At 36.5% G+C, this 22,825-nt stretch overlaps 1 protein-coding gene across 11 annotated transcripts in view; it reads left to right on the top strand.

Moving 5' to 3' along the window:
- Positions 1–20,899, top strand: part of ZEB1 (zinc finger E-box binding homeobox 1) — a 273,742-nt gene extending 252,843 nt beyond the window's left edge. For all 11 annotated transcript variants that reach the window (XM_036261960.1, XM_036261954.1, XM_036262012.1 and 8 more), the window contains 4 exons: positions 9,191–9,296; positions 15,229–17,039; positions 19,594–19,768; positions 19,907–20,899. In XM_036261960.1, coding sequence (XP_036117853.1) covers positions 9,191–9,296; positions 15,229–17,039; positions 19,594–19,768; positions 19,907–20,511 — 2,697 coding nt within the window. In that variant the 3' untranslated portion in view covers positions 20,512–20,899. The remainder of the gene's footprint in view (positions 1–9,190; positions 9,297–15,228; positions 17,040–19,593; positions 19,769–19,906) is intronic.
- The last annotated feature ends 1,926 nt before the right edge of the window (positions 20,900–22,825 follow it).

The following is a 22,825-nucleotide window of genomic DNA, read 5'->3' as shown; positions in this document are numbered from 1 at the left end:
CAATAGTGAAAAAAACGAGCAAAGTCCCTGAGAGTAGGGGACATATACAGGGTGGGGCAAAAGTAGGTTTACAGTGTGAATAAGCAAAACAGTTTATTCTTGTATTATTATTTATTAATTATTGTATCCATATGAACAATTGTAAACCTACTTTTGCACCACCGTGTATTAATAGGTGATATAAAACAGATATAATATATAAAAACGAGAGCCCTCGTCAGTTTGCTCAGTGGTTAGAACATCGGTCTACAGACCAAAGAGTCAAGGGAATGTACTTCAGTTGCAGTTTGTCCCCGGCCCTGGTTGGGGTCATGCAGGAGGCAACCAATCAATGTGTCTCTCTCACATAGATGTTTCTCTTTCTCTCTCTCCATCCCTCCCTCATACTGTATCTGAAGATAAATGAAAAAATATCCTCAGGTGAGGATTTTATACACACACACACACACTCGTAGTATGAAGAAAAATAGAGTAAGAGGACAGAAAGTGATGAAAACTGCTATTTGTTTAGAGGGTAGGGAGACCTTTCTGAGAATGTGCCATCTGAACTAAGACCTGAATGAAATGAAGAAGCCAGTGATCGAATGATTGGGGGAAGGGCACTCCATTCAAAGGGAATAGACTGAAAGCATGAAAAGGCCTTGAGGCATAAACTTACCTGACATCACCAAAGAACAGCCTGGAGGCTGGTGTGAACAAAGGGAAAAAGAAGGTGAGGCCAGGAGGTATGGAGGAACAGATGATGTAGCTCCTTGTATAGACCATGATAAAGACTTTGAATTTTATCCCAAAGTGGGATAGGAAAGCCTTTGAAGGATATTGAATTTTCACTTTATTATTTTTTTATTTTCAAGGGAACACTAGCTATTGGGCAGAGAATAGGTCAAGAGAGACAAAAACGAAAGCAGGGAGACCACTTAGATGCTATTACTGTAGGCCAGGCCAGGGGTGGTTGGTGGCTTTAAACTAGGTGGTGGTGACAGACATCACCTAATGAGGAATATAGGATTCAGAATATATTTATATGGCTTGCTGGTGGAATGGGTAAGGATATAAGAGAAAGAGATTTTTTTTCCCCAAAAATGGCAGCGAAGTGAAGCTACATAGACCATCTCCCAGGAACAAACTGGAATTACAACTAAAATAAAGACAAATCATCAGGAAAAAGCAAGAGAAAAGCAGCTTGCGAGGACCATATAACCAGGGACACTGACTCTATCCTGGTAGGATTGCGGAGGTGCAAGAGGGGCCTGGGAGCCCACGGACTGCAGCCGTCTTAGCTGTCAGCAGCACCCTCGGGGTTAAACTCCCAAGTGGCTCCACAGAGCAGAGCCAGGACAGACACTAAAAAGCCACAACTACTCACCTTGGGCTTCAGCAGAGGGAGGGCGGACTAAACTGGAACTGTGTGGGGACAGTCAGGATTTGGAGGGCACTCAGAGCTTTTGCTGAGTTGTAGCCACGCAGGACAGAAGCCATCTTACTCCTTCCCAGAGCTCTGTGGAGAGGAGACAACCCCTCCGTCAGAGATTCAACACCACCATGTGGGCCATTTAAATGCAAACTGAGGCTCATTAACAACCAGCATCTAACCCACCTTCTGGAAATCCCCTTACTCTGAACACCTGAGGGAGTTTTTCATTCAACTGAGAACCCAAAGCTCTTCAAGAAACCACCAGTAATAGTCTCCAGGCAAAAAGGTAGAAAACGGAACCTTTCATAGGGTTGAAACTCTACCCAGGAAAGTAAGACTTGATACTGGTATTTAACGTGGGTCCACCCTCACTCACCCATATCCAGTACAGGGAGCCACAAACTGCAGAATACCAATACCAACAGGGAAAATTTGACAGGCTCCAAAACCCACTGAAATAGACAAAATGATGACACAAACTCCATATGAAAGAACAAGGAGACCTCTACCGAAGAAGAGATCAATGAGGAGCAGTTAAGCAAGTTAACAGAGCTAGAATTCAAAGCCATAATCTTGAGGAAGCTCAACAGCATGAGTAAGGACATCAACACCATGAGTAAAGACATATAAATGTTGAAAATCAACCAACTGGAAATTAAAAACCACCAAGAAGAAATGAAGAATGACATATCAGAAATAAAGAACACATTGGAAGGTCTAAACAGCAGAGTAGAGGAAACTGAGGACTGGATCAATGAATTAGAAGAAAGGGTACAAAAAAATCAACCAATCAGAAAACCAAAAGGAAAAAACAATTAAAAAACAGGAAGACAGCTTAAGAGAACTGTGGGACAACTGGAAACATAATCATATTTACATGATAGGAGTCCTCGAAGAAGAAGAAAATGAGCAAGGATTAGAGAATATATTTGAAGAAATAGTGACAGAAAACTTCCCTAACTTGGTGAAGGAAGAAGGCATTAATGTTCAAGAAGCACAGAGAGCCCCAAGTAAGAAGGACACAAACAGGCCCACACCAAGACACATAGTAATCAAAATGCCACAAATTAAAGACAAAGAGAGAATCCTAAAGGCAGCAAGAGACAAGCAACAGGTTACCTACAAAGGAAACCCCAAAAGGCTCTCAGCTGACTTCTCAACAGAAACACTACAGTGCAGAGGGAATGGCATGAAATAGTCAAGGTCATGAAAATCAAGGATCTGAATCCAAGACTACTCTACCCAGCAAGGCTATCATTCAAATACAAAGTCAAAGAAAGAGCTTTCCAGACAAAACAAGGCTAAGGGAATACATTAGCACCAAACGAGCACTGCTAGAAATGTTAAAAGGACTGCTGTAATTAGTAGAAGAAATAGGAAGAAAAATATAATGGCACTAAACAAAAATGGCAATAAATAAGTACATATCAATAATCACCTTAAATGTGAATGGATTGAATGCTCCGATAAAAAGACACAGAGTAGCTGACTGGATAAGAAAGCATAACTCACATATATGTTGTTTACAAAAGACTCACATACGTTGAAAGTGAAGGGATGGAAAAAAATCTTCCAAGCAAACAGAAGAGGAAAAAAAAGCTAGAGTAGCAATACTCATATCTGATAAAATAGATTTCAAAATGAAGGCCATAACTAGAGACAAAGAAGACCACTACATAATATTGAAAGGATCTATCCAACAGGAAGATATAACTTTGATAAATATATATGCACCCAATATAGGAGCACCAAAATATATTAAAAATCTTCTGGAAAACTTCAAAGGAGAAATCGATAGCAATACAATCATAGCAGAGTACTTCAACACCCAGCTGACATCACTGGATAGATCCTCTAGACAAAAAAATTAGCAAGGAAACAGAGATTCTAAATGAAGCACTAGACCAAATGGAGTTAATAGATATCTACAGAGAATTACATCCCAAAACTAGAGAATTCACATTCTTTGAGAATGGGTCATTCTCAAAGGCAGACCACAAGTTAGGACACAAATTAAGGAAAATTGAAATCATATCAGTCATCTTCTCATATCACAATGGCATGAAACTAGATATCAACTGCAACAAGAACATGCAAAGACATTTGAAAACATGTAGGATAAAATAGCATGTTATTGAACAATGAATGGGTTACCATGGAGATCAAGGAAGAAAATAAAATCTTCCTGGAAACCAATGAAAATGAACACACAACAACACAAAATCTCCGTGATACAGTGAAAGCAGTTCTGAGAGGGAAGTTCATAGCTCTACAGGCCTACCTCAAGAAAAAAGAAAAATTTCTAATAGACAATCTAACTTCACAACTTAAAGAACTAGAAAGCAAACAAAAAGAAAACCCAAGAGCAAGTAGAAGGAAGGAAATAGTAAAGATCAGAGCAGAAATAAATGACATAGAGACAAAAAAAAAAAAAAAAAAAAAAAAAAACATTCAAAGAATCAATGAAACAAATAGCTGGTTTTTCACAAAGGTAAACAAGATTTATGGCCCCTTAGCTACACTCACCAAGAAACAAAGACAGAAAACCCAAATACACAAAATCAGAAATGAAAGAGGAGAAGTAACAACTGATACCACAGAAATACAGATCGTTAACAATTACTATGAACAAGTATATGGCAACAAATTCAACAATCTAAGCGAAATGGACAAATTTCTAGAAACACACAGTTTCCCAAAACTGGACCACAAAGAGATAGAAAACATGAACAGACCAATAACAACTATGGAAATTGAAGAGATCATCAAGACTCTCCCAGCAAACAAAAGCCCAGGCCCTGATGGCTTCAAGGGGGAGTTTTACCAAACATTCAAAAAAGAACTAACACCCATTCTCCTCAAACTATTTCAGAAAATTCAAGAAGAAGGAAGACTTCCAAACTCATTTTATGGGCCACTATAATTCTAATTCCAAAACCAGCAAAAATACATTACAAAGAAAGAAAACTACAGGCCAATATCCCTGATTAACATAGATGCCAAAATTCTGAACAAAATATTAGCAAATCAGATCCAGCAATACATCATAAAAATTATTCACCATGACCAAGTGGGATTCATCCCAGGGATGCAAGGCTGGTACAATATTTGCAAATCAATAAATGTGATACACCACATAAATAAAATGAAGAATGAAAACCACATGATCATATCAATAGATACCAAAAAACCCTTCGACAAAATCCAGCATCCATTTCTGATAAAAATGCTCAGCAATGTGGGAATAGAGGGATCATATCTCGACATAATAAAGGCCATATATGAAAGTCCTATAGCCAACATCATACTCAATGGGCAATAATTAAAAGCATTTCCCTTAAGAACAGGAACAAGGCAAGGATGCCCACTTTCATCACTCTTATTTAACATAGTAGTGGAAGTCTTAGTTACAGCAATCATACAGGAAGCAAAAATAAAAGGGATACAAATTGGAAAGGAGGAAGTGAAACTGTCATTATTCGCATATGACATGATACTATACATAGAAAATTCCAAAGATTCCGTCAAAAATTTACTAGACTTAATAAATGAATTTGCAAAGTAGCAGGATACAAAATTCATGTCAAGAAATTGATGGCATTCTTATACACCAATAATGAACTCACAGAAAGAGAAACTAGAAAAACAATCCCATTTACCATTGTAGCAAAAAAATTAAGATACCTAGGAATAAACTTAACCAAAGAAATAAAGGACCTATTTGCAGAAAACTACAGGACATTGAAAAAAGAAATGGAAGAAGATATAAAAAAAATGGAAGCACATACCTTGTTCATGGATTGGAAGAATTAACAGCATTAAAATGTCCATACTTCCCAAAGCAATCTATAGATTCAATGCAATCCCCATCAAAATACCAATGATATACCTCACAAAACTAGAGCAAATACTTCAAAAGTTCTTATGGAACAAAAAAAGACCTCGAATAGCCCCAGCAATCTTGAAAAAAAATAACAAAGTTGGAGGGATCACATTACCAGATTTCAGGTTATACTGCAAAACCACTGTAATCAAAACAGCCTGGTACTGGCACAAGAACACGCAAATAGACCTGTGGAACAGAATAGAGAACCCAGAAATGGACTCAAGGCAATATGCTCAATTAATATTTGACAAAGGTGGCAAGAGCATACAGTAAAGTAAAGACAGCCTCTTTAATAGATGGTGTTGGGAAAATTGGACAGCTCCATGCAAAAAAATGAAGCAAGACCATCAACTTACACCATACACAAGAATAAACTCAAAATGTATAAAAGACTTAAATGTAACTCATGAATCCACAAAAATCCTAGAAGAAAATGTAGGTAACAAAATTTCAGACTTCATACGCAGCAGAGTTTTCACTGATACATCACCTAAAGTAACAGAACAAAGGAGAAAATGAACACATGGGACTACATCAAACTAAAAAGCTTCTACACAGCAAAAGATACAATCATCAAAATGGAAAGGCAACCCACTGCATGGGAGATCATTGCCAATGATATATCAGATAAGGGGTTAATTTCCAATATATATAGAGTGCTCATACAACTCAACAAAAGGAAGACAAAGAACCCAATTTAAAAAATGGGCAGAGGAGCTGAATAGACACCTCTCCAAACAGGACATACAAATGGCCAAGAGACATATGAAGAAATGCTCAACACCACTAGTCATCAGAGAGATACAAATTAAAACAACAATGAGGTATCACCTCACACCTGTCAGAATGGCCACCATCAACAAATCATCAAACAACAAGTGTTGGTGAGGGTGTGGAGAAAAGGGGACTCTAGTGCACTGCTGGTGGGAATGCAGACTGGTGCAGCCACTATGGAAAACAATATGATGGTACCTCAAAAAATTAAAAATTGAATTTCCATTTGACCCAGTGATCCCGCATCTAGGAATATACCCTAAGAAGCCTGAAACACCAATCAGGAAGAATATATGTACCCCCATGTTCATAGCAGCGCTATTTACAATAGCTAAGATCTGGAAACAGCCCAAGTGCCCATCAGTAGAGGAATGGATAAAAAAGCAGTGGTACATATACACAATGGAGTACTATGCAACTGTAAGAAAGAAAGATCTCTTATCCCTTGAGACAACATGGAGGGACCTGGAAAGTATTATCCTAAGTGAAATAAGCCAAGCAGAAAAAGACAAATACCACATGATCTCACTTATATATGGAATATAATGAACTTAACAGTCTGAAGAATACAGTAGACCTAGAAATGTGGAAGTAGGGCACAGACTGACATCCCTCAGAAGAAGGCATGGGGGTTGTGGGAAGAGATAAACCACAGAACTTATATGCATGTACGCATAACCAATGGACATGGACAACAAAGCCGGGGATGGGGCGGGGGGAATGGGGAGGGGGTGCCAATGGGGTAAAAAAGGAGAAACATCTGTAACAACAAAAAAGATAAGTTTACCTTAAATTAAAAAATTGAATTGCCATTTGACCCAGTGATCCCACTCTAGGCATATACCCTAAGAAGCCTGAAACACCAAGCAGAAAGAATATATGTACCCCCTTGTGGATAGCAGCACTATTTCCAATAGCTATGATCTGGAAACAGCCCTAGTGTCCATCAGTAGATGAATGGATAAAAAAGCTGTGGTACATATACACAATGGAGTACTATGCAGCTATAAGAAAGAACGATCTCTTATCCTTTGAGACGACATGTAGCAACCTGGAAAGTATTATCCTAAGCAAAACAAGCCAAGCAGAAATAGACAATTACCACATGATCTCAGTTATTTGTGGAATATAATGAGCATAACAGTCTGAGGAAAGGGTAGACCCAGAGACAACCCTACTTCCGGCGGTTGTGGGAGGAGGGAAGAGATAAACCACAAAAGTTATGCATGTACACATAACCAATGGACATGGACAACAAAACCGGGTACGGGGTGGGTGGGATGGGGAGGAGGGTATCAATAGGGGAAAAAAGGAGAAACATATGTAACAAAAATAAAATTAATTAATTAATTAATTAAAAAGGAAAAGAAAAAGAGAGGGTTCAAGGATTACACTAAAGTTCGGGGCCTAAGCAATAATAAAATAAATGAGGGTGTTATTCACAAAGATAGGAAACACTAGAGGAGAAGCTGATTTTCAGGAGAGAAATTAAGAGTTTAGTGTTGGTCATGTTAACAGATTCCTATTACTTTCTAATATCAAGGAATATCAAAGAAGCAGCTGGCAGAAGAGTCTGAAGTTGAGGAGAGAGATCTAAAGATATAAATTTGGGAACTGTCACCATATATTCTATATTTAAAGCCATGGGTTTTAATGAATGGGGCCTGGTAAGAACATATTTTCTTTCCTTACTACAGGAATGAGACAAGAAAGGAGATTCCAGTTAGGGTGAGCATGAGGCAAATAGTACTTGAGTTAGGCTTTTGAAAAATATGTAGAATCTTAAAAGTCATAATTAAAGGGAAGCAGCCAAGAAATAAGAAATAGTATAGACCAAAGCAAGGGGAGAGAGAAGAGCAATGTATGTGCAGAAAACACACTCACTAAATGACTGGGGCAGAAACTTTTAGAGAACTGGTAAAGAATAAACCTGCAAACTCAGAGGCCATTATGAACTTGGAATTTGTAGACTCAGAATTTGTACTCAGGGGTTTATGGGAATCCTTTGGAGGTTTATGAGCAGGATTCTATTTAATTCAAGCAGTGATTGGGTGGAGTGGGAAGGAGTATTGTTTTTTACTTAGAAGAGCTTTATAATCCAAAGCAAGATATGGGAGATGGTTTAAGAAAAGGTTGTAGTTTTGAAACAAGAAGTCTTATGTATAGCTCCTCTGGGCAGTAGCTGTGAAGGAAGTAGCTATGTCTCAGAAATCTTGTTCCCATAAATTCTTAACACTTTTGGATCCTGGGCCCCAAAATTCACAAAGTTAGGCAATTTTCAAGCTGAGTAATTCAAGCAGTGTTTTTCTAAAATTAAGGGTGTAGAGTGTATTAGAAATATATAAAGTGGAGGTTTGATAAACTAAACAGAAAGTTATTGTAATAGTCCATATTTGGCTGGAAAAGATGGACATATTTTTTTAAATCATCAAATTAAAGTATGCCTGGCCGGTGTGGCTCAGTGGTTGAGTGATAACCCATGCACCAAGAGGTCACCAGTTATTCCTGGTCAGGGCACATGCCCAGGTTGTGGGCCAAATCCTCCATAGGGGATGTGCAGGAGGCAGCCAGTTGATGTTCTCTCTCATCATTGTTTCTCTCTCTCTCTCCCTTTCTCCCATCTAAAATCAATAAAGAAAAAAATTTTGAGTACTATTTAGAAACATCAAACATATAAGAGACAGGATAAAATATTGGAAAAACCTGGCCTTATCTCCTATTCAGGAGATCTTGTTCTTCTATTGAGTAACTGCATTAGACAGATTACTAAATATTCTTGACCTCAATTTCTTTATCTATACATTAGAGTACAGATAAGATAATCTCTCCAGTGCCTAGTAAAGAATATATTATTTTTGCTAAGTACTATATTGCTTAATAAAGTTTGATTCCGATACTTTAAATTAAAAAGTAGAAATTTTACTCCATGTCAAAATTCTATTCCCTCTATCACCCTCCTTTTTGGTAATATTTCAAATGTTAGGTTTTTGTGAGGGCTATAATTTGAGGCCTTTAAGAAACAAATCACCACCAGAACAATACTTTTAGCAGATTGGATGTTCTTAATGTCTAGAGCTTTTTTTGCTTTATAAATAAAATGCAATTCTTTCTTACAGAGACATGTGACACAGTCTGGAGGAAATCGTAAATTCAAGTGCACTGAATGTGGAAAAGCTTTCAAATATAAACATCATCTAAAAGAGCACTTAAGAATCCACAGTGGTAAATATTTGTTATCTTTCACACCTTGAATATTATAGCATATGTGGAAATAAATATTATAACATGTGATCTACACACATGATTAGAAACTCCTTGTTTTTCTTTTAGTATACAGACAAATCTGGAGAAGTTTTCTATTTATAAATGGTATTTTATTGAAATTTTAATCTCTGACTAAAGTATATCAAGTTTATATGACACACACAAAATTTCCTTATCAGAGTACAATATGTCATAATAAGAAGTACAACCTAAAAACACTTCAACTTTCTGATGAATGTTAATTTCATGGCCTCTTTTGCACAGTTAACAAGATAAAGAAAAAAGGTATTTGCACAAGGAATTGAGGACACGAAGATGTTGTTTACAAGACAGGAGAAGAAGTAGAACTCCAGATAGGAAATGCTGAGGGGTCATGTGGAGTCAGCAAGGGAGGGCAGCATGAGGGCAGAGGGACCTGCAGTATTAATGAGAACTGAAAAGAAAAATGGGTTCCCCATCATTTCACCTTACTATTCCACATCATTTCTAAATCATTACTTACAAAATGAATAGTATTATGTGGTAAATGTATTATGTCTCTTTTAGAAACATTAAAACAAAGATAGCTATGTTTGCACTGCTTCATAGGCTCTACTTGAACAGAAGCTGTAGAGAAAAGTTAGCACCCCACATTGCACTGTGAAATCTGTTATTCTTCTGATTAATTTTGGTACGCTATTTTAGATTTAAGTAATTTTAATGAAAAAAAGTACTAGCTGATGAATGGGAATTATTGTATCTGTACATTACTTATATTGTAAAAATTATTGTATTAACATTTACATTTTGCAAACATCCTACAAAAAGACTATGGTTGGGTGGCTTTGTGAGGGGTGCTTTGTAATACCTGTATTTTATTTTGGAACTTCAAAGGTTCTGGAAATTTTACTGTGCTGCCCATTGAGGACTAATTAAAGTTAAAATTATCATTTAAAAATGCTCGTCCTGGCCAGTTTGGCTCAGTGGTTGAGTGTTGGCCTGAGGACCAGAGAGTCCCGGGTTTGGTTCCTGCTAGGGGCATGTACCACAAAAAAAACAAACAAGCAAACAAAAAAAACCTCAAACCAAAATTCTTACAAAAACATTTGTTTCACACATTAATGTTTCTGGAAAGTAGAGGTTGTCTTTTGCAGCCTGCCACAGGATCCTATTTCTTAGCTCCTGTTTTCATCAATAATATATTTTTAATAACCTCCCTACCAGAGATGCTTTGAAGTTATTGATAGAGTTGCAGCTAATTCGGGAGAGCTTTTTTAAATGTTGAAATGGGGTAGAGGAAGGAACATAAAGTTTAGAGTAGATTCATGTACAAGTGAGTATTATATGGTTCTATTACAGTTGTGTAGCAGAATTTATCAAATCTATAGATGATACAAAGCTGGGAGGCATGGCTCATATCAAAAATTAAAATACAGATCTGAAAGCAAGTTGATATTTATCATAGGATCCTGTATTGATCTTCAACAGTCAGTCTCAATCAAGTAGTAAGTAAGGAGCTACTGTCTGAATATCTACAGAAAACTTTTAGGAGTTTTGATGGTCAAGTGCTTTATCTAAGCTAACAGTATACTGCTGCTGCTTAAAAAGCTAATGCAGCCCTAGCCCATGTGACTCGGTTGGGCGTCATCTCCATGCATGAAAAGGTTGCTGGGATTCCCATTCAGGGCACATGCAGGGGTTGCAGGCTCCTTCCTCGGTAAGGGGCTAGCAGGAGGCAGCTGATTGATGTTTCACTCTCACACCAATATTTCTCTCTCCCCCCCTCACTTCTTCTCTCTCTAAAAATCTATTTAAAAAATAAAAAGCTGCGCCATGGAGCACAGACCTCTGCATTGTTCATTTTTTACATGTTAATATCTGTCTTGTTCTTAAAATTATTTAATATGAGGCTTGTATACCTTTAATGCAGAAGATACTTTAATTTAAAACATATAAGGAAAATAAAGTTAAGAAAGTAAAACAGTCATGAGATAAATGTGAAAAAAATGAGTACTGTGAAATCCCTTGCACATCCTGGAAGCAGACCACAAATTAGACTCCAAGGGTTAGGAGGTAAGAAAACTGCGACCAATAACCAACACCAGTGTCTGTGAGTAAAAAGACTCTGTTGCTAGAAAAAGCACACCTTTTCCTGATACTAAGTCTATAGAGAAACTTGTTCCATGAAACATAATAAAGAAGGAAGAGCAAAATACAGTTTATATCATCCTCAGAAATATACTTAATACAATGGAGAATTTGATAGGGTTTTCTTTTTTAAATAAGATTCTTCAACACAGTTCAATGATATTTTACTAAAGTGAAATTAGGAAAAATACATTTCTTCAGGGTGGCTACTTGAACAATCTAAGTCTGTAGCTCTCTGATGGCCTGCTTTATCCAAAGGAAAATATTGAACAGGAGTACGCAGTGTTATCCCATGACTGGTAGCAATCTTGCAAGCTAGTTGTTACCAGTTCTTTAAATACAGAAACTGAGATGAAGCATTTAGAAACTGTTATATATCAAGACAATGCTGTGACAATTTCATTCTGTTTTACACAATATTGGTCCACAGTAGTTTGGAAATTTAAAACAAAAAATGGAAAGGAAAAAGTAATCCTTCACTATAGTGTTTAAAGCACTGTTTAAAATATCTAATAATGGATGACTGCATATCCTTCAGTAAACCTCTGTAATTTTTTTTTCGCAGTTGAGGTTTTAAAAAGTATTAATGATCATGGTCCTCAATTATACTCTCTAAAATTATACTGATTGTTGCTATCTTCTGATACCCATAAAATGAGCCTTCTGCAGAGTCATGTGTCAGCCATTATTTGAACTCTGCTTGTGGGAATTAAGCTATAATGAGGAGGAGGCCACCACACCTCCCTTCAAAGGTGAGACAAAATAGCACCAGCACAAGATCTATGAGCCTCCCCAGAAAATAACTTAGGTTTGTTCTTTGGCATTATATAAATTTTAACCTGTAAAATTTTTACATCAGATGCTTCCAAACACCTACCTCAGCCATTAAAAAAAAAAAAAAATCTCAGTATTCATAGCACATCTGACTTTGAGCAGCACAACTTCCTGATGTCATCTCCAGGGTTGAGTAGTTGCAAACACTAACCTAAATAGATAAATTAAGTGATGTACTTTAGCTATACACCATAAAGCTATGATGTTAGGAAGTAGGGGTTTTCTAACAAGCATAGTGACTTTTACTTTAGAATAATTGTTCTACAGACTTTCTTTCTAACAATAAAATATTAGAGTAATTCCCAACAGTGATGATAAGTAGCATGTATTGAACACTTTACCATATACAGCCAACTTCTAGTTATTTGTATGTATTAACTTATATAGTCCTCACAATAACCCTATGAGGTAGATGCTGCTATCTCTCTCTCTCTCTCTCTTTTTTTTTTTTTTTTTTTACTGATGAGAAAAATAGTCTCTGAGAACTTAATGTGTCCATAGCCAAGTCAACTAATGTATGTCAGAGCTGCACTCGGATGTAGGCATCCTGACTCCAAAGCCATTGTGTTTCTCTACCTCCCTGTTTGTAAAGATGAGAGAAACTATATTATAGATTCTTATTTTCCCACTGAGCAAGAGAATCAAGAGAGTAAGAGAATAAACATATGGCTCATCAGAAATTGTTATCAAGTAATTTTAAAAGGAGATATGCTCTACCATATCCCATTGTTTTACCACTCCTGGAAATGTTTATCTGTTCAATTTAAATATTGAATTACATTTTAGGCATCCTATTGGAAAGATATTGATGAGCTGGAGAATTTCCAGAGGAGAGTTAACAAGTGGGCGAGGGTTCTAAAAGCCATGTCCTATAAGTGTTTGAAGGATCTGGATAAGTTTAACCTATACAAGGGTAGTTTAAGGATGTACATATTACTACTCTTTATCAGTTTGAAAGTCTGGCTTGTAGAAGAAGAGTCAGACTTTTTTTATGTGGCATCAGAAGGGCAAACTAACACAGAGAAGTAAATAGGCATTATACCAAACCAACTGAACCTGTATATTAGTAGAAATGCTTTTTAAAATAATCACTAACATTTGGTAACAGCACACTGAGTTTCACTGTATTATCTCATATAAATGTCATAACAAGCCAGTGAGGGTATATTTACATTTATTTACACACCAAAACACTGAGGCTTGAAAAGGTTAAGAAAATAGTATGTGAAAGACCTAGGATCTGAACCCAAATCAGGACCAAACTACCATCTTCATAGAGTTGCCCAGCAGCAATAACCTCCTCTTAATAAAGGAGTTTCAGCAGAGAATAGCCAATGTCAAGAATGAACTCTTCATTGATAAGGAGGCTGTGGTAGGGGACTTCTTAGATGCCTTGCAATTCTAATATCTGATTCTTCAAGTAATCAAATTTCTGAAAATATATAACTTTTTTTAAAACTTTATAACATTGAAGTCACATAACTAGGAGAGCTTTCATTGACTTTCTCATTGCTTTTATTTCCATTAATTTTGATTTTTAGAAAGAAAGAGGAAGAGAATGACCTTTATTTTGATATTGAGTGGATAAATCAGCATCACTACATTTTATAATTCTATTATTAGCCATTTATCAATCTTTAAAAAGATTTAATATGCATCTCTGTGACCTGCACTGCAATAAGTGCAAGGAATAAATGGCACACAAAACCCAGAGGTTCTATCTTATTTCTGAAACTAATAGTCTGTAACCTTTAACTTATAAATTAATAAACTATAGCTATAAATTAAAATGCGGAAAATTGGGGTTGTATGAAATAGTCCATTTAGCTCAGTGCTTCTCAGAATTTTCTACCAAAGTATCCCTAATGGCCAAGAGAATAAATGCCTTGTATCCCTGGAAGGTCTAGGGAAACAACTTGAAAGGAGGCCTCTACAGGCAAAAAGCTTCTTTGACATTGTGTTTTTTCCCTAACAATTCACACAAATGTTGCATTTGTGCAACATAGTATAATTTATGTGTTAATATAAAAATAATAGCCCGGGCCAGTATGGCTCACTGGTTGGGCATCAATCCACGCACCAAGAGGTCACTGGTTTGATTCCTGGTCAGGACACATGCCTAGGTTATGGCCCAATCCCCAGTGAAGGGCATGCAGGAGGCGGCCAGTCATTCTCTTTCATCAATGGTCTCTCTCTCTCTCTCTCCCCCCTCCCTCTCTCTAAAATCAATAAAGAAAAAAATATTTAAAATAATAATATTTTAAGTTGCCATAACATCACTGTCATTAAAATTGAAATTCCAAGATGCTTTGCTATACATATTAGAACATTGCCTTATAGCTTCAGGAGTATATACATCCCAGTTTAATAAGCCAAGGCTTATAGAAATATTTTATATTTACAGTTTTATTCCCATTGAGAAAGATCTTTACAAGGAAAACTTATAGATATGGGAAAGATATTTATATGATTCATATAATCAGAGATATTCATACTTAATAAGTTTTATGGGATATTTCACTTTTCTTTTCTCTAATAGTTTTTCCTACAGGTGGTTAAGTAGATTGAAATATAGAAAACTACATACATTGGTGAAACAGAATAAGAAAAAAAAAACACTTGGAAGAGTAGGTTGTAATATATTTTGTGTATTTGAGAATGATTGAAGTTTTAAGGGTTAGCAGAAATATTACACACATACACAGAGAAGATTACCTTATATTGGATAGCACACATAATTCAGACTAATGTTTTACTAATGTTTGTAACATTTATGTGGATCTTGAACTTAAAATGGTGATTCTAAATAAAATTGTATCACAAGTGTACATGGTAACCCCTTTTAAAATTGATGTTGTTTGTTTTAAGGAAAATGTGGATACATAAAAATATATAAATATATATATATTTTGTTGTTGTTGTTGTTTAGGAGAGAAGCCATATGAATGCCCAAACTGCAAGAAACGTTTTTCTCATTCTGGTTCCTATAGCTCACACATAAGCAGTAAGAAATGTATCAGCTTGATGCCTGTGAATGGGCGACCAAGAACAGGACTCAAGACATCTCAGTGTTCCTCACCATCTCTTTCAGCATCACCAGGAAGTCCCACACGACCACAGATACGGCAAAAGATAGAGAATAAACCCCTTCAAGAACAACTTTCTGTAAACCAAATTAAAACTGAACCTGTGGATTATGAATTTAAACCCATAGTGGTTGCTTCAGGAATCAACTGTTCAACCCCTTTACAAAATGGGGTTTTTAGTGGTGGTGGCCCATTACAGGCAACCAGTTCTCCTCAGGGTGTGGTGCAAGCTGTTGTTCTGCCAACAGTCGGTTTGGTGTCTCCCATAAGTATCAATTTAAGTGATATTCAGAATGTACTTAAAGTGGCAGTAGATGGTAATGTAATAAGGCAAGTTTTGGAGAACAATCAAGCCAATCTTGCATCCAAAGAACAAGAAACAATCAGTGCTTCATCCATACAGCAAGGTGGCCATTCTGTTATTTCAGCCATCAGTCTTCCCTTGGTTGATCAAGATGGAACAACCAAAATTATCATCAACTACAGTCTTGAGCAGCCTAGCCAACTTCAAGTTGTTCCTCAAAATTTAAAAAAAGAAAATCCTGTCCCAACAAACAGTTGCAAAAGTGAAAAGTTACCAGAAGATCTTACTGTTAAATCTGAGAAGGACAAAAGCTTCGAAGGAGGAGTGAATGATAGCACTTGCCTTCTGTGTGATGATTGTCCAGGAGATATTAATGCACTTCCAGAATTAAAGCACTATAACCTAAAGCAGCCTGCTCAGCCTCCTCCACTTCCTGCACTGGAAGCTGAGAAGCCTGAGTCCTCTGCTTCATTAGGTTCTGGAGATGGCAATTTGTCTCCCAGTCAGCCACCATTAAAGAACCTCTTGTCTCTTCTAAAAGCTTATTATGCTTTGAATGCACAACCAAGTGCAGAAGAGCTCTCAAAAATAGCTGATTCAGTAAACCTACCACTGGATGTAGTAAAAAAGTGGTTTGAAAAGATGCAAGCTGGACAGATTTCAGTGCAGTCTTCTGAACCATCTTCTCCTGAAACAGGCAAAGTAAATATCTCTGCAAAGAATGATGATCAGCCTCAATCTTCAAATGCAAATGAATCCCAGGACAGCACAGTAAATCTACAAAGTCCTCTGAAGATAGCTAACTCTCCAGTTTTACCAGTGGGATCAACCATCAATGGTTCCAGAAGTATTACATCCTCCCCATCACCTCTGAACCTTTCTTCATCCAGAAATACACAGGGTTACTTGTACACAGCAGAAGGTGCACAAGAAGAGCCACAAGTAGAACCTCTTGATCTTTCACTACCAAAGCAACAGGGAGAATTATTGGAAAGGTCAACTATCACTAGTGTTTACCACAACAGTGTTTATTCTGTCCAAGAAGAACCCTTGAACTTGTCTTGTGCAAAAAAGGAGCCACAAAAGGACAGTTGTATTACAGACTCAGAACCAGTTGTAAATGTAATCCCACCAAGTGCCAACCCCATAAATATTGCTATTCCTACAGTCACTGCCCAGTTACCCACAATCGTGGCCATTGCTGACCAGAACAGTGTTCCATGCTTGCGAGCACTAGCTGCCAATAAGCAGACTATTCTGATTCCCCAGGTGGCTTATACATACTCTACTACAGTCAGCCCTGCAGTCCAGGAAACACCCTTGAAAGTGATCCAGCCAAATGGAAATCAGGTAAAAAAAAAAAAAAAAAAAGGCTCCCATCCTGCATCTGTTTAGTAAAATGCTAGTTTGACTTATTTCTTTTTAAAATTTATCAATATTACAAATTTATTTTAACAAACACCAGTCAGAATTTTGGGGAAATGTGATATTTTTTCAAACATTTAAGTGGAAAATTTTAAGTTTAAAAATATTGTACATTTTGGACTGAACAAAAAGGAAGTGGAAAATGAATTTTTCTGTAGAACCATGAAAGTTGTTACAAACCGTTGTTTTATAAAGATAAATTTTTGCTTTAACTTTGGTAGCATCATGTCTTTAGTTGTTTCCTAATCCAAGGTATAGTTATCAACTAAAGTTTAAAGTGTTCTTTATTCTACTGTGAAAAATGATTGATAAGTCTCAGACTATTTGAAGCTAGAGACAGAAAAAAAAAAAATGGAATACTCACAGGATTTCTGTTTTAAAAATAATTTCTTTCTTTCTTTTTATTTATTTATTTATTTTTATCCTCAACTGAGGACATTGTTTCATTTTTTATTCAGACAGAGTGGGAGGGAGAGAGACAGAGAAAAACATCGACGTGAAAGGGACACATCGAGTGGCTGCCACCCCCACGACCAACCAGGGCCGGGGACAAACTGCAACTGAAGTACATGCCCTTAGCGGGAACTGAACCCGGGTATCTCTGGACCACAGGTCGACACTCTAACCGCTGAGCAAAACCAGCCAGGGCAATAATTTCTTTCTTGATTATGATCATTAATAAATGAAAATATGTTCCCATTCACAGACATTTCACACCAGGAAAACTTAGCTAACACTTTTTATGTGTTAAATATATAAGAATTCATCTAGTGAATTTACTGAACATTTTATGATCTGTAACTAAACAGTGTTCAGTCATAATTAATATATATGAGGAAATATGGTTGTGAATCAATATATACATTTTTCTTTTTAACTTTCTCCGAAAATTCATGGTAGTTCTAGATAGAAACATTTTGTGTGACTGTGGTGCATTTCATTGTCCAGGCTTTTGCTATCACTAACATGTCTCTCCATTTTTTTCTATCCATTTTGCATTGAGTCAAATGATTTGCTCCTTCATCCAAATATTTACTATAAGAAGGTGCAACTAAAATAATTACAGTATCCTGATCAAATGTGGTTAATGCTTTTTTTCCTTAAATATTGCTACCAATGGGTTTTCTGTAATTGTGATAACTCTTGAAAAAAATTTCACATGCCCAGTGAATTCATCTAAATTTTTAGTGTATAGAACATCATGCACTCCTTTGAATGAAAGAGGGGGAACTACTAATGTTTCACTTAATTATGACTTGGTCAAATAGCAGTGAAAATAGAGTCAACTTCCTTAGCACCGCACCCACTGGCAGCTCAGAAATGACCCAGGCAAATGGCTGCACCTCTCCTACCTTACAAAGCCATAAGAAATGTTGTGGAAAACCTTTAAACCTTTAGAAAATGTGTGTGTTTAGAGACAATAGAATGGAAGACTTTAGAAAAGACAAGGATCTCAGGGGACCCAATTTCACTGCAGGCTCCCTGTAGGATTATACTACCTACCCAAGGACCTCTTGCCCAAAATTATCTCCCTGAGCCTGCCTTTTTTATTATGCTGAAATTCTAAAGATTCATTTTGACTAACAAATATTCTTGTTTTAAAATATTCCTGCATAGACCTTGGCCAGTTTGCTCAGCGGTTAGAGCGTCCGCCTGCGGTCCTGGGAGACCCGGGTTCGGTTCCCGCTAAGGGAACGTACCTCGGTTGCAGTTTGTCCCTGGCCCTGGTTGGGTCGTGTGGGTGGCAGCCACTCGATGTGTCCCTTTCACGTCGATGTTTCTCTCTCTCTCTCTCTCTCTCTCTCTCTCTCTCTCTCTCTCTCTCTCTCTCCCTCCCTCCTACTCTATCTGAACAAAAAATGGAAAAAATGTCCTTCTGTGAGGATAAAAAAATAAAATATTCCTGCATAATTTTTTATCTTGCTCCTTAGAAGATGATAGAGTAAACTTCTCTCTTTTAAAGGAGACCGTAGAGGTTAGTTCACAGGACTCTGAAGCTCTAGAAGATACAGTTGGAAGACCACCTTTAAAAACATAATCTTAATTTTTGTTTAGTGAAGCCCAGAATGATAAAATGAAGGTAAAGGATACAGTTATAGATTAGTGATTATTTAACAAACTCATAAGTTAAAACTTTCTGCAAATTTCCTATGAAGTAGTGATGCACAGGGAACTAAGTAAATATTACCACACATTTTACATTTTTTCTTTTTAGTGTCCTTTCCTTTCAGTACCAGTTGACCATATGTCTTTGTTACAGTTGTGACTGTATTTCCCGAAGCCTTACTTTGGTCTGCATAGCCCCCACCTCTAATCTAACCCCACCATTGGAGCCCATTTGCAGCGATGAGCAGTGTGCTTTCTTTGGTCAAGTTGTTGAAAGTATAAATCAAAGTTGTTCTTTAACCTATACTTTTACTTATGTCTCTTGTATCTTTTAAATTTAAATGAAATTTTCTTACTCCTTTTTGCCCTTTAGGAGCAAGACACTAGCTCAGAAGGAGTATCAAATGTAGAGGATCAGAATGACTCTGATTCTACACCACCCAAAAAGAAAATGCGGAAGACAGAAAATGGAATGTATGCTTGTGATTTGTGTGATAAAATATTCCAAAAGAGTAGCTCTCTATTGAGACATAAATATGAACACACAGGTATGTTGACAAACTTGACAGTTTTTGAAAATGAGTTTATAACCCTTTCCATGATCTGAAGTTCCTTCAAAAGCTTTATGAGGATTTTATTTGCTTAAGGCCACCATTTTATTTCACAGTGGTCTTCTCCTTTTGCAGGTAAAAGACCCCACGAATGTGGAATCTGTAAAAAGGCATTTAAACACAAACATCATTTGATTGAACACATGCGATTACATTCTGGAGAAAAGCCCTATCAATGTGACAAATGTGGAAAGCGTTTCTCACACTCTGGGTCTTATTCTCAGCACATGAATCATCGCTACTCTTACTGCAAGAGAGAAGCAGAGGAACGTGACAGCATGGAGCAGGAAGAAGCAGGACCCGAGGTCCTAATGAGTGAGCATGTTGGCGCGAGGGCATCTCCCTCACAGGTCGACTCAGATGAGAGAGAGAGTTTGACAAGAGAAGAGGATGAAGACAGTGAAAAAGAGGAAGAGGAGGAGGAGGATAAAGAGATGGAAGAACTTCAGGAAGAAAAAGAATGTGAAAAAACACAAGTGGATGAGGAGGAGGAGGAGGAGGAGGAGGAGGAAGTAGAGATGGAGGAGGAGGAAGGAGAAGAGGCAGAGAATGAGGGAGAAGGAACAAAAACTGAAGGTGCCATGAAGGATGATGGAGCTGTAAATCAAGTGAGCAGTTTAGAACAGAAAGTAAGTGAGGATAGTGAGCAAGTGTCTGAAGAAAAAACAAATGAAGCCTAATAGTTTTTTTAGAAGGAAAATAAATTCTAATTGGTAATGAAGTTTGTTCTATATTATACATGCTTTTCATGGAAACACAGTAACCTGTATACTGTGATTTCTTTCACTACTGTGTAAAGTAAAAATTTAAAAAAATACAAAATACAAAAAAATATTTAAAAAAAACACAAAAAAATCCAGGTGTGCCTGAACCTCAGACCTAGTAATTTTTTGTGCATTTTTCAAAGTTAGGGACAAGTTTGTAACATGAAGCAGATTAGAAAAGTTTAATGACTCAGAAAGCAAAGATTTAAAATGTTAAAGAAAACTGATTAAACATCTGGCATTGTTTCATTTTATCAGTATTAATTATCACTCTTATGTTGGTTTATTCTTAAGCTGTACAATTGGGAGAAATTTTATAATTTTGTATTGGTAAACATATACTGAATCACTTCAGTATTTTATTATGTTTTTTTTTTTTTTTTTAATGTAAGAACTTCTGCACTACAAAATTCCCTTCACAGAGAAGTATAATGCAGTTCCAAATTGTGCTTAACTACCTTTTATAAATTCAATCTAGAAGGTAGTAATTTCTAATATTTAGATGTCAGAGTAGAGTGTATTCTCATTTAAAGTGTATTGTTAGCCTTAAGAAAGCAGCTGATAGAAGAACTGAAGTTTCTTACTCATGTGGTTTAAAATGGAATTCAAGATTGTCATTGCGTTCTGATTGCAGGGACTAACAGTGTTAATACTGGTAGGGACAGCAAAGTCTGCAGAATCAGTGTTTGTAATTGTGTTTGAGTATGTGGTAACAAATATGAAGGATATGATATGAAGCTTTGTATCTCATTTGGCCTTAAGCAAGACCTGTGTGCTGTAAGTGCCATTTATCAGTATTCCAGGCTCTAACCCGCCTTCGTTCAATGTGTGGCCTACAATAACTAGCATTTGTTGATTTGTTTGTTTTATCAAAATTCCAAAATAAAACTTAAAACCACTGACTCTGTCAGAGAAACTGAAACACTGGGATATTTCATGTTTTAAGTCCTCAGTATTCATTTTGCATTAATTGACTTTCAGAATTTCTCTACAGAAATGAAAGGGAAATTTTCTAATCTGCTTTATCCATGTACTTGCATTTCTGACATGGACATGCCATTGTTATTTGGCTCATAACTATTTTCAAATGTTAGTTATTATGGACCCAGTTTATTAACAACATTAGATGATTTTTACCTATCAGTATTATTTTATCTCTTTTAGTTTATAGATCTGTGCAACATTTTTGTACTGTATGTCTTCAAATCTGGCAGTATTAATACCCTTCTTACTGACATATGTACTTTTAGTTTTAGAAAACTTTTATATTTATGTGTCTTATTTTTATATTTCTTTATTTATTACACAGTGTAGTGTATAATACTGTAGTTTGTATTAATACAATAATATATTTTAGTATGAAAATTTGGAAAGTTGATAAGATTTAAAGTAGAGATGCAATTGGTTCTCTTGCATTGAGATTTGATTTAACAGTGTTATGTTAACATTTATACTTGCCTTGGGACTGTAGAACAGAATTTAAATGGGAATGTATTCGTTTTACAACTACAATCAAGTCATTTTACCTTTACCCAGTTTTTAATATAAAACTCTTAAATTTTGAAATTCACTGTGTGACTAATAGCATGATGCTCTGCAGTTTTATCAAGAGACTAGCCTAACCATAAAACTCTCATTTCCTTAGTAAGCCAAATTAGGATAACCCTATATAAACAGTGTTGGGAACAATGTTTAACATTTTGTGCCAATTTGTTCCTGTATTCATGTATGTAAGTTACAAATCTGACTTCATTTTTAAGTTCCTTGTTACACCATGATCATTTTCTAGTTTTTTACCAGACCCCCATCTCACAATAAAATGCATCAACAAGCCTGACCTGCTGTCATCTTTTAATCCTTATCAAGATTTTCTTTGAAAAACTCTCTGTGAAATGGGGTATTATACTGTCATCTTCACTTGATTTGTCTTGGGCTGAATTTGGGTAACAAACTAAAAGTTTTAAACATTCATCACTAAATTATGGGTTTTCTTGGGGCTGTTTCTGGGAAGGTCAGAGTTGACACCGAAAGGCCTCCTTAGAGATTGTTCCCTGTTCCTGAAATCCTGAACTCTTTCTTTACCCCATGACTTCTCATCCTTCAGGTAACTCCAGGGGAAGGCTGGGTTTTAGGATTCCTTTCCTCTGAACTCCCATAGCTCCTGCACCTTTCTTACCATTGTTCTTAGGCAGTTATTCATATTCCTTCCCCACTAGGAACAGATACCATG

The sequence above is a fragment of the Molossus molossus genome, unplaced genomic scaffold (assembly GCF_014108415.1).
Source record: "Molossus molossus isolate mMolMol1 unplaced genomic scaffold, mMolMol1.p scaffold_m16_p_1, whole genome shotgun sequence".
NCBI lineage: Eukaryota > Metazoa > Chordata > Mammalia > Chiroptera > Molossidae > Molossus > Molossus molossus.
This window is presented reverse-complemented; position numbering and strand designations above follow the sequence as displayed.